General features: G+C 40.0%; 1 protein-coding gene across 5 annotated transcripts in view; it reads left to right on the forward strand.

Moving 5' to 3' along the window:
- PACRG (parkin coregulated) overlaps nt 1-13,676 on the forward strand; it is a 507,299-nt gene that overhangs the window by 352,546 nt on the left and 141,077 nt on the right. For 4 of the 5 annotated variants that reach the window (XM_043511265.1, XM_038397809.2, XM_038397810.2 and 1 more), the window contains exon 5: nt 793-942. The exons of the other annotated variant lie outside the window; for it this stretch is intronic. In XM_043511265.1, coding sequence (XP_043367200.1) covers nt 793-942 — 150 coding nt within the window. The remainder of the gene's footprint in view (nt 1-792; nt 943-13,676) is intronic. 5 annotated transcript variants of the gene reach the window in all.

Consider the following 13,676-nt stretch of genomic DNA (forward strand, 5'->3'; position numbering starts at 1 on the left):
GAATAAGCAGTATAACAGGAGGAATTTTGTAAAAACAATAAATATTTTTCAAATAGAAGTCATTTTGAAATAAAAAAAGGGAAAGCAAACTAATTTCTCTATTATTAAAACCAAGAAGGAACTGAGACAAAAGGTATTTATGAAATGTCATAAGACTGAAAGCAAAGAGAAAATTCAGCTGCAACTACTAAAAAAATCTCAAGTAGGCAAGACAGAATCTTTCTTTTTTCGTATCAGAATGTGTGTCTTTTAAAAGAAGCCTACAGGGTTTTTTTTCCCCTCCCTACAAACATTTGCCTCATTGTACTAGTTCTCAGAATAGCAGGAATTGTTAATTGAAATGAATAAAGTGATAGCTAAGCAAATGGGTGCAAACTCACAAACAGCCTAATTGTTGCACTAGAATGTGTCTGTTGTCAACCTTCACAGGTTGTCTTGCAATTCCATTGGCCCCAGTGGTACTTGCTGAGAATTTCTTTTTATTATTTATTTATTTGAATCAGACTAGTAACACAGACAGCATGAGAGAATAATGAGCTGTATTCTTGGGGTTAGTGAGGACTCAGCACAAATTGTGGGAACAAATAACAATCAGACAAGGCAGTGTTTTATAACGTTGAGGCCACAATCCGTCTCTGGGATCTTTCAGAGCTGGGCTAATAAAGGCCCACTTACAATCCCCAACAAAGTATAGTTTAATTACATTTGTCCATTAGAGAACTTCTCCCCCTCCCTTTTACATTCAAAAATTAATTCTTCTGCTTTCAGCCTGTCTTTCTTTCTACATCACAGATGCACTGAACCTTCGTAACCGACAGGTCATCTGCATCACGCTCAAAGTCCTCCAGCACCTGGTGGTGTCAGCTGACATGGTGGGGGAAGCCTTGGTGCCCTATTATCGTCAAATTCTCCCCATCCTAAACATCTTTAAGAATATGAATGGTGAGTTATCCTACTAGTCACTGTGTCTTTGAACCCTAAGGCAAAATGGGGCTTGAGGCAGGGTTAATTAACAATGTCGTTAGGATTTATTACTGCATATAAACCCAGATCCATTTGGAGCTCTAAATAATGTAACCCCTACTGCTATTCCCTAGGGATGCAGTAAAATTAACAATTTCATTTATTACTCCTTGCACGTACAGCTTACTTAACACAGTATAAAAGCACTGAAGCAGTTCTGTAATCTTCCAATAATTAAATTGTAAAGTTTTGTAATAGTCTTTTGACTACATTAATAGATTGCAAAGGTTTTTTCTTTTCTTTTCAGCATGGTAATTTTAAGTTCACAATTTTAATTCTGTCCTGGGTTCTCCTCACCAGTAAAATTCATTCTTACCCATTATTGCTTTTTGGTTTAGGAGAGAATAAAAAGAAAATTATTAACCAGTTTAGTCAATTTGACAGACAAGAAAAATTATCTCTAGCAAAGCAGTGAAGTTTGGAGTTATTGTTGCACAGTTAACAGGTTTTACTATGGAAGAAATTTAGAACCACTTCATGCTCCACACTCTTGAGTAAGTTGTTTTCTTTGTAGTTCAAAATTCCATGGCCAGTTTTGTTGTTGTTTTTGTTGTTTTTTTAAAAAAAACAACAACAAGTCCAGTATGGAGTATTATTATACCATTCTCACAAACCTGAACCAAACTATCTCCAAAATGTCTTGTTCCTGTAGTAAACCTCTTGACATATTATCTGTTCAATCACTTACTAAGTTATTGACTTTGAAGTTTTATGCTATTCACGTGCAATACTATAGGTTAAAATAAGTTAATCGCTAACCATGCTAATAAAGGTTATAATGTAGGCAGGGTGTCTATGAAACTCATGTTTCAGAGTAGCAGCCGTGTTAGTCTGTATTCGCAAAAAGAAAAGGAGTACTTGTGGCACCTTAGAGACTAACAAATTTATTTGAGCATAAGCTTTCGTGAGCTACAGCTGAATCCAATGAAGTGAGCTGTAGCTCACGAAAGCTTATGCTCAAATACATTTGTTAGTCTCTAAGGTACCACAAGTACTCCTTTTCTTTTTATGAAACTCATGTTATTTCAGTGTTTAGCCACTGGGCTACCTCCTGAGTTTTGGTTTTATTCTTTATTAACTTTTTATTAAGACAAAGTTACAATAAAATGTTAACATACTATATTGTACATTATTTATTCGGGATCAACACAATATTCAAAGTACCTGGCTAAAGATTCTAGTTTGCTGGCTGGGGAGCCCTGGTTTTCTGTGTATGCTGAAAAAGGATGACCAGATTTCTAAATACTGGTCTTCTTTTTGGCGCTTCTCTTGTGTATTGGGTGTGAAAATTTGTCCATTACATGGACATATTTCCATATTTTATTATACAACAGGAGGAGGAGTCAAATTTTTCCAATAATGTGCAATACAGAGTCTAGTTACTAAGAGTAAAAAATAAATTAATTTGTTTGGTTTTAAATGTAGATCCTTTACTGGAGCATTAAGTAAGAAGGTCAGGGGATCGCTAGAAAGCCAGCATTTAGTCATAAAATGAATCTCTAATAATTTCCTCCCAAAACCAACTAATTCCCGAACACAACCACCCTATGTAAATATGTTCCCTTTTCCTGCAACGCTTCCAACTGAGCACCTCCCCAGTAGCAAAAATATTATGCATCTTAACTGGAGTCAAATACCATCTATACCTGCAGCTCATCAGGGTAATCTGCTGGCAGTCTGCGAGACAGTATGTTTTCATTGACCGACCATCCGCAGGCATGGCCGCCCACAGCTCCCAATTCAATGTTCCCGGCCAAAGGGAGCTGGTGGAGGTGTCAACCAGCACGTCTGCACCCGCGCCGCTTCCCCCAACTCCCATTGACCAGGAGCGGCGAACTGCAGCCACTGGGAGCTGCGGTCAGCCGTGTCTGCAGATGGTTGGTCAATGTAAACAAACTGTCTTGCAGCCTGCCAGCGGATTACCCTGATAGGCTGCAGGTTGCCCACCACTGATCTATACAGTACATTTTCTTATTTATTTATTAACTCTTTTTGAGAAATGCAAAAATATCTCTCCAGAGACTTTAATGGGGTTTAGACTTCTAGGTTCCTTTAACAACTGTATGTAAAGGACATTGAATTAAACAGCCAACATGTTCTAATAAGCTGTAGACAGTGTACCATGTATAAGGCTATGTTTTAGTCACAGGTATTTTTAGTAAAAGTCATGGACAGGTCACAAGCAGTAAACAAAAATTCACAGCCCAAGACCTATATCCCTGACTAAATCTTGCAGGGTGGGAGCGACCCGGGGGGTGCCATGGGTGTTGGGGCGGGGGAGGCGGTCGCACACGGTCCTGGACCCCTGCTCATGCTACAGGGGGGACTGTTGGCAGGGGTCCCTACCTGGTTCCACTCCTCCCTGGAAGCAGCGACATCCCCCACCATCCGCTCCTCAGCGGAGGCATGGCCAGGCAGCCATGCACCGGCTCCACAGCTCCCATTGGCTGAGAACCATGCCCAGTGGGAGCTTTGGAGACGATGCCTTCAGATGGACGCAGAACACAGAGCTGCCTGGCCACGCCACCACCAGGAGCTGAGGGATGTCGCCACTTTCGGGGAGCCTCCCATGAGGTAAGTGCTACCGAGAGCCCTCACCCCCAGCCCTGAGCCCCCTCCTACACTTAAACTCCTGCTGGGAGGAGTCCGGGGGGGGATGGCCTGAGACTGCCCCAGCTGTGGCAGATGCAGCTGGCACGGGGGCCACTTGATCTGCTCAGGCAGCCCCCGGGCCAGCTGCACCAGACACTTCAGAAGTCACGGCAGTCCCAGAAAGTCACAGAATCAGTGACCTCCATCACGAACTTGCAGCCTTAACCATGTATACAGAGTGGAATGGAAGAGAACTGTCAATGTTGGGGAGTTGTAGGATTAGGGCTGTGATTAAAAAAAAAACCCAATCATATGGTTGAACCTCTGCATCTGTGTGGAGCCCCATAAACTCCAGTTGGGTTTCTCACAGACAGAAGGGTCCAACTTAGTGGGTCCAATTGCAGGATCTGAGGCCAAATACAACACATCAAAAGGAACTATATCATTTAAATGGTAAGTGATTTATCTGCTGAGCCCCATTTTCCAAATTTTAGCCTGAGGCAGGCTGTGAGCAATCCTGGTTCCCTTGCTGCTATTGTGTCAGATGAATAGTAGGGAAGGCTCATGTCTGCTACTGGCACTACATAGACAAAGATGTACACAACTGGTTAGATCACACTTGCTATACAAAAACCAACCAACTCAATAAAAATCAAACAGGTTTTCAACCATTTGTATGACATCTTATTGTGTGGATTTGTATCTGATATCCAATTAAACATAAGACTTCATATTTGTTGTTCAGGAACTAAAAAAATTCCCCCCAAAGCCACGCTGGATTCATCACTCTAAACAGCCAAAAAGAATAGCCCTAAATTCTATTTACTATGTTATGTTGTTGTTGAAGTTGAATAAGGCAAGAGTAACATGACTGTTTGTGATGATGTGAACATTTTAGTTTTGTGCATTCTACTTTTAATTAAATAATTATGTAACTGTGTTTTTACACTGCATATCGATTGAAAACTGTAACTAAGCATAGTGATTCAGTATCTGGACTTGGTTTTCAAACAAAGATCTATGGAAGAAACCAGGCACAATGAACTGTGACTATACAAAAAAAGCTAAGAGTTTGCCTTTCTTGTAAATTTTGTTGCCCTAAAAGCTGTTTAGGTCAGGACAGAGATGGGGAGCATAGTGAAAGAGAGTAAAGCAGCCTAACATCAACATATTTATCTAAGACTTCTACTTACTTTCTAGGCAGAGGATGAGGAGAAGAGATCTCACTACTCTGAGATCTTGGGCTTCTTTCCCCTTCCTTCCAGCTTCCTCCTTTCCCTTCCTGTCTCCCTTTTAACCGTCCCCAGCTGACTAGCTGAATCCCCTTGTTAACTGGTTAATCACCCAGTCCGTATTCAGTTATCTCCCCAATTTGGCCCGTGCAGGGCAGCTTACAGAGTACAGAGTGGTGAGTCAGTCGTAGGCTCCTCCCACTTTGTCACAGGCCTATCATTCTTTTCTGTCCCCATCCTCTTTTCCCAGGCATATTCAACAGGACACAGTTCTAAATGAACACTGAAATGCCACTAGGTCTTCAGGCAGAAAGGGGAGTGCATTCATTAGCAAGCGCAGCACTTTCTCATTCATTTCACTCTGCTGAAGCTCTGCTGCTGAATTAGTCAACCACAGCTCTGGGTCTGAATATGGTTTTGCAACTCCAACATCAAAGATAATATTTTGATATTTATGCAAACACAGTATCTGCTGGCACTCAAGGTATTCTGAAAATATACAAAACACATCTCCAATCTCTACCGTACTCAGATATCATGCCAAAATACCAAGATATCATGCACTATTTTTCTGTAAATGTTTATTTTAGTCTTGGAGCAATCTGACCAAAGAAAAGACAAAACAAGTAAGAGTTTTCCCCAGGAAGATTATTTTGCTAATATTATCCTCAGTACATAAACTTGCCAAAGAGCTTCAAATGTTAGTGGCACTTTTCACATGATGCTAATCATTTTTTTCAACATTTTCATAAAATCTTGTTTCCAGCTGTTTCTGATGCAGCCATGGATATTTTCTCTAGGCTGAAATTTTACTCTACCATATAAGTACTCAGTACATTTTACTCTACCATATAAGTATTCAGTACACTTACTGTAAATTATAAGAATTTATTTTTCCAAGTGGCATTTTGCAGGTGAAGTGTCTTTTGGTATTTGAAAACAAACTAAAAGCAATTGAAAATTGTAGTTATTTATTCTATTCAGTGCCTTGAGACAAAATTCTGAACATTGCTCTAATTTTTAAATAAGAGAATAAGAGTTTTCAGCAACTAAATATAGCATGTGATTCAGCTGTTGGATCCTTGGCACACAGTGGGCCTGATTCTGATCTCTAATACTAATTCATGCCGAGGTAAATTATTTATCTTCAACTGGGATTTATAATGGCACATAATAAGTGACACTGGAATCAGGCTCAGCATCTCTGATGACTTGGGGCTATTATTATTTCTTTCCAGGAAGACCTGTATGGAAAGTAAATAAAAATTCAGAGTTGGAACTTGTAGTGGACCACTTTATGTCCTAGTGAAAATATTTGCAGGTTGTGGAGAAGGCATTGGTACAGTCTGCGGCTTTTCCTTCCCAGAGAATTTTTAGAGAGACAATGTGAGTGAGATAATATCTTTTATTGGATCAACTTCTGTTGGTGAGAAAGACAAGCTTTTGAGCCACAGAGAGCTCTTCTTCAGGTCTGACAGGTTTCAGAGTAGCAGCCGTGTTAGTCTGTATTCGCAAAAAGAAAAGGAGTACTTGTGGCACCCTAGAGACGAAACAATTTATTTGAGCATAAGCTTTCGTGAGCTACAGCTCACTTCATTGGATGCATTCAGTGGAAAATACAGTGGGGAGATTTATATACATAGAGAACATGAAACAATGGGTGTTACCATACACACTGTAAGGAGAGTGATCACTTAACGTGAGCTATTACCAGCAGGAGAGTGGGGGAATGGGGAGAACCTTTTGTAGTGATAATCAAGGTGGGCCATTAGTCGGAATATAAACAAGAGGCTGCTAGGCAGCTCTCCAACACAACTTTCTACAAGCCATTACCCGATGATCCCACTGAGGGTTACCAAAAGAAACTACAGCATTTGCTCAAGAAACTCCCTGAAAAACCACAAGAACAAATCCGCAGAGACAAACTCTGGAACCCCAACCTGGGATATTCTATCTGCTACCCAAGATCCATAAACCTGGAAATCCTTGATGCCCCATCATCTCAGGCACCCTGAAAGCAGGATTGTCTGGCTATGTAGACTCCCTCCTCAGGCCCTTCGCTACCAGCAGTCCCAGCTATCTTCGAGACACCACTGACTTCCTGAGGAAACTACAATCCATCGGTGATCTTCCTGAAAACACCATCCTGGCCACTATGGATGTAGAAGCCCTCTACACCAACATTCCACACAAAGATGGACTACAAGCTATCAGGACCAGTATCCCCGATAATGTCAGGGCAAACCTGGTGGCTGAACTTTGTGACTTTGTCCTCACCCATAACTATTTCACATTTGGGGACAATGTATACCTTCAAATCAGCAGCACTGCTATGGGTACCCGCATGGCCGCACAGTATGCCAACATTTTTATGGCTGACTTAGAACAACGCTTCCTCAGCTCTCGTCCCCTAACGCCCCTACTCTATTTACGCTACCTTGATGACATCTTCAACATCTGGACCCATGGAAAAGAAGCCCTTGAGGAATTCCGCTATGATTTCAACAATTTCTATCCCACCATCAACCTCAACCTCAGTCCACTTCCTGGACACTATGGTGCTAATAAGCAATGGTCACATAAACACCACCCTATACCGGAAACCTACTGACCACTATTCCTACCTACATGCCTCCAGCTTTCATCCAGACCACACCACATGATCCATTGTCTACAGCCAAGCTCTACGATACAGCCGCATTTGCTCCAACCCCTCAGACAGAGACAAACACCTACAAGATCTCAATCAAGCATTCTTACAACTACAATACCCATCTGCTGAAGTGAAGAAACAGATTGACAGAGCCAGAAGGGTACCCAGAAGTCACCTACTACAGGACAGGCCCAACAAAGAAAAGAACAGAACGCCACTAGCCATCACCTTCAGCCCCCAACTAAAACCTCTCCAACGCATCATCAAGGATCTATAACCTATCCTGAAGGACGACCCATCACTCTCACAGATCTTGGGACGGAGGCCAGTCCTTGCTTACAGACAGCCCCCCAACCTGAAGCAAATACTCACCAGCAACCACACACCACACAACAGAACCACTAACCCAGGAACCTATCCTTGCAACAAAGCCCGTTGCCAACTCTGTCCACATATCGATTCAGAGGACACCATCATAGGGCCTAATCACATCAGCCACACTATCAGAGGCTCGTTCACCTGCGCATCTACCAATGTGATATATGCCATCATGTGCCAGCAATGCTCTGCCATGTACATTGGTCAAACTGGACAATCTCTACGTAAAAGAATAAATGGACACAAATCAGACATCAAGAATTATAACATTCAAAAACCAGTTGGAGAACACTTCAATCTCTCCGGTCACTCGATTACAGACCTAAAAGTGGCAATTCTTCAACAAAAAAACGTCAAAAACAGACTCCAACGAGAGACTGCTGAATTGGAATTAATTTGCAAACTGGATACAATTAACTTAGGCTTGAATAGAGACTGGGCGTGGATGGGTCATTACACAAAGTATAATTACACTATTTCACCATGTTCATTCCTCCCTCCCCCGGACTGTTCCTCAGACGTTCTTGTCAACTGCTGGAAATGGCCCACCTTGATTATCACTACAAAATGTTCCGCCCCACCCCACTCTCCTGCTGGTAATAGCTCACCTTACCTGATCACTCTCGTTACAGTATGTATGGTAACACCCATTGTTTCATGTTCTCTATGTATATAAATCTCCCCACTTTATTTTCCACTGAATGCATCTGATGAAGTGAGCTTTAGCTCACAAAAGCTTATGCTCAAATAAATTTGTTACTCTCTAAGGTGCCACAAATACTCCTTTTCTTTCTTCAGGTCTGAGACAGGTATTCCAAGCATCACATCAGAGCACCTTTCTCAGGCCTGAAGAAGAACATTGATTGGCTTTATTTTCCACTGAATGCATCCGATGAAGTGAGCTGTAGCTCATGAAAGCTTATGCTCTAATAAATTTGTTAGTCTCTAAGGTGCCACAAGTACTCCTTTTCTTTTGATTGGCTTGAGAGCTTGTCTCTCTCACTAACAGAAGTGGGTCCAATAAAAGATATTACCTTCCCCACCTTGTCTCTCTAATATCCTGGTACCAACATAGTTAAAATTACACTGTATATGGAGAATTTTTAACATTTCCATCATGTTTTATGCTCATCTGTGCTCATTCAGGCAGCACTCCCATTATTTTGTGAATTTGGTTCTTTTTGTAAATTCTCAGGGTCTAAAATTAATGTATTTTATTTATCTAATGATGTGCCTGAACACCGTCTTTAAAATATGAGTAGCTCCAAATGGGTGGCTTTCTAACAAAAATGAGCAGAATTACTGAAGTGCTGAGCATTTTTGTATGGTGTCATCATTTCCAAGGTGATTTTGTCCCAGAAGGACCACAGACATTTGAAAGAAAGGTCTAGGCATGTGGTCCTAAAGACACTCACATCTGTACAGGAAAGTAATTAAGACAGGAGTGGGGGTTTATGTGTTTTGGAGTGGGGAGGGGGTGTTCAGCTCTTTACATGGAAAATCATCAGTACCTATTGATGTCTCTATATAATGTCTCTCAATGAAATATGTTGATCCATTAATTTTGTAGTTTGGTCTATGAAAGAAATAATCTTGATCTGATTAGCTGATTTTTCCATAATTTTTATAACAGTCTTTGAGAGAACACATCACAATGGAGATTGCTATTGAACAATAATATAAGGTATGCCAAATATATTTTATGACTAGAGTTTGTTGGTTGCAAAGCAGATGTAGTTCAGAACTGAGAAAATGAAACATGTTCTATACTTCGGATTTCCGCAGTTATGCAAGTGCAGAAGAGATTATATGGCTTAGAACTGGGTGAATGCCACAAATAGTATTCCGTGACTATTTATTGAAATTTTTCAGTGAATCCACTTCAGCTGTGTTTGTGCCTTCTTTGTTTTCACTCTTCATAGATATGGTGAATGACTTTACTGTTAAGAATATTTATGGAAATTGAATTTTAAACAAATATTGGTGCTATTCATGGAAAGTGAATTTTAAATTTGGAAACATAAATGTTCACACTGAAAACTTATCCGAAGTCTTACACTCATCCAGTTAGGGAATAGGTCATGTAATATATTTCTATCTGTCAATAAAACAATCAACACACTATGAATAGAAAATATTAAATATACTCATAATGCATTGCTTACACACAATCTGCAAACCAAAAATTATGTGCCAAATTTATTCAGTAAATAATTTCAAATGAAAGACAGAACTGCTAGCTGTTCTCAAGGCTAAATTAATCAACTACACTTTTTATCCAGCTCTAATACTCATCAATATTTCCTGTAGTTCATCAAGAATTATGATTGACATTAATCTCTTTAAATGTGGTGTCCCCGAATGATATTTGACAGGTGTGAGGATGTGCTGCCTCCTAAGGTATAAAAGACAACGGAAACATAAGGAGCTAAAAATACATATCACCTTGAAAAGGAGGGCACAATTGCCACCCTAAAGGATGCAGTTACTTCTGATTTCCAGGTTTAAAGGACCAGCCACTAAAATAGTGTAATTAGCCCCACCTATTGGAGTCATTGATGTGCTGTGATTCACCCATTTCTTTCATGTACTTTGTTGTGTACCAGATATACCTCAACTTAGGAGCAAGCACCAAAGCAAGTTGCCTCTGGCCCAATAGGCTCTACTACCCAGTGATTTCCCAATATGCACTCTCAAGCAAAAGGAGTCTTTACTAGGGTTGACAGAAATGAAAGACTAGAAATACTGTAGGCAGTATGACTTGACCATCTACAACAGAAGATAGACATAGACATTCCTAACTCAACCAGGTCAGTAGGAAACAATCCAAAAGAAGGAAGTACTGGAGTAACCATGAGTACCCCTTCTAGTCCACAATTCCTTAAAAAGTGCATTTAAGTACTGATCTTCATGTCCTGCTATCCAGAGCTCAGTTCCATAGTCATGGTGTTGTTGGAGAGCTTCTCTACATTGTCTTACATTGTGTGGGTGAACAATTGCCTAATGCCTCTTGTAGGCAGGTGCCCTTATGTCCTTCTGCTGCTAGTCTCCTCTCACTGTCTGCTTCCCATCTTGGATTGTGACTCTTCACCCAACCTCAGTTCCAGCTCTCAGGCTGCCTGTTACCTGGTCTTCATTGTGCAGTTGTCTCCATCTTGCTGCTCCACACAGAAAACTCTAGCTGTCTCCCCAAACCTAATCCTCTCTGTTTGTCTCCTCCTTTTTCTGTTCAATAGGCATTAAAGAACCCTCTGCCTGTTGTCTGCTGAACTAGTTCTTGCTCCTCCCAGAATGACCAGTAGCCCAGTTCTCTCCATTCAACTCATTCTTGAGAGAGTGTTCTTTGTAATGAGATTCCCTGGGAAAGGATCCTATAAGAGAATGAACCCAAAAGCAGTGGTAATCAGGCAGCCACTGAGAAGGTAGCACTTAGGGAAGAGGTTGAAATCCAAATTGCCTGAGGGCCAGAGATTTCGATAGAAAATATTGTGAGGTCTCTAGAACTATGACTTTATAACATTCTCCACAAAATTATCCAGTATTCATTTACACTTTCATTATTGGGCAAGTTTTCTGAGATATTTGCCCAATTTCCAAATGTGTATATTTATTCCAGAAAACTTTGAGAATTGTCAGCTGTGTAAGGTTGTCTGGAATTAATTGGTTTGGCAGATTGTAACGTTTCAGGAAAACATTAGTTAGTCAAGAGATAATACTATTTGCAGTTGGTTGGATGGACAATGCTATTACTTGCAAATACATAATCAGGAAACATGCTCCGCACTTGAGAATCTGTTTCTCCAAAAAGCAACTTCACGCTTTATTCCCTGCCAACTTTTTCATGGAATATCCTCACTGAATTAATCTGAAAGTCACTACCCTCACCTCCTGTAAAACCTTATTCTAGGCTCACTTCTACTGTGATACTTACTGTAAATTGCCACCTGATGATAGCTGGTTGGATGCCCAGTAGGAATTATTGTTGTATCTCTGGTTTGTTTCATATATAAAAAGAAACAAATCTGATTTCAAACTTGCAAATTGTTTGTAAAAACATGTTCCTCTCACTGGTTTCAGAGTAGCAGCCGTTTTAGTCTGTATCCACAAAAGGAAAAGGAGTACTTGTGGCACCTTAGAGACTAACAAATTTATTTGAGCATAAGCTTTCGTGAGCTACAGTTCACTTCATCGGATGCATTCAGTGGAAAATACAGTGGAGAGATTTATATACACAGAGAACATGAAACAATGGGTGTTACCATACACACTGTAACAAGAGTGATCAGGTAAGGTGAGCTATTACCAGCAGGAGAGCGGGGGAGGAGAACCTATTGTAGTGATAATCAAAGTGGGCCATTTCCAGCAGTTGACAAGAACGTCTGAGGAACAGTGGGGGGTGGAGGAGGGGAATAAACATGGGGAAATAGTTTTACTTTGTGTAATGACCCATCCACTCCCAGTCTCTATTCAAGCCTAAATTAATTGTATCCAGTTTGCAAATTAATTCCAATTCAGCAGCCTCTCGTTGGAGTCTGTTTTTGAAGTTTTTTTGTTGAAGAATTGCCACTTTTAGGTCTGTAATCGAGTGACCAAAGAGATTGAAGTGTTCTCCGATTGGTTTTTGAATGTTATAATTCTTGATGTCTGATTTGTGTCCATTTATTCTTTTATGCCCCTACTTCCTCTGTTTGTTTGTTACATCTGTGTTTGCATCTTGACTCAAATTATATTGTAAGAAGTTTAGGACAGGGACTGCCTCTTGCTTTGTGGTTTATACAATGCCTAACACAATGGGACCCCAAGTTGACTGGTGTCTCTGGGTGCTATTTTAATAACTAATAAAACTGAAATTAAAAAGACTAAGTAAAGAGCTATACCCTGGTGAGGGAAAAGTACAGTAGGTTAAAAAAGTGAACATGCTGTGTTTGATGTGAGTATCAAACTCTGCAGAGTTAGAAATGTCACCCATAAACTAAACTGTCAATGTTGTTCTTCTAAAAAGCATTGGTAACATACTCATGCAAAAAGTTCTATTGGTCTTGTACCACAGACACTGCTGCTAAAAACTTCCTGAGTAGATTCCTGAAAGAATAAAATTTGATTGCAGTGTGCATATGTATCAGTCTTAAAGGCTTAATGTCTCTATGTGAGCTATCATGATCTATTGTGTAGTTATTAGCAAATGACAGAGTCTGCACTGTAAGTACACTATGAGCAACTGAAAAACAGTTACAATGAAAACAGGACAGAGGTTAAGGTTCAATCTTTTTAAGGCCTGAACTTTTTAAGTTCTCTGTGGAATTACTTTATAAGAAACCAAAAAAACTAGAGAACTCAACATCTAACTGCCTTGTTATCTTTCTTTCAGTCCTAAAATTATATTGAATGTTTATGGACGCTCAAAGTAAATTTGAAGTACTCTTTTGTTCAAGTGAAGCAATTGTAATCACAGACGCAATACAAAATGCACATAACTTCTCCTTATAATATTGCTAGTTTTAATGATGCTGCTTTGCTGGCTTGCTTGCTTTTAATATTTCTCTGGTGTACATAATGAGAATCCAATGGTTATTATTCCAGGTCATGAACAGAAAAGTAATGACAATGACTTAGGCCTATTATGAACCTTATAACACCATTTAAAATCTCTTTTTCACTTAAATACAGTACTTAAATATGGCATGTTTTTATTAGGTTTATTTCAGGGTTTTTTTTCTTTTCCTTTTTTTGGGGGGGGGGAACATTGCATACTATAAAATCTGTTTTCTTTTTTATATCATGAAACCTTTGCTGTGCAT

This window comes from Dermochelys coriacea, chromosome 3, assembly GCF_009764565.3.
Source record: "Dermochelys coriacea isolate rDerCor1 chromosome 3, rDerCor1.pri.v4, whole genome shotgun sequence".
Taxonomy (NCBI): Eukaryota; Metazoa; Chordata; order Testudines; family Dermochelyidae; genus Dermochelys; species Dermochelys coriacea.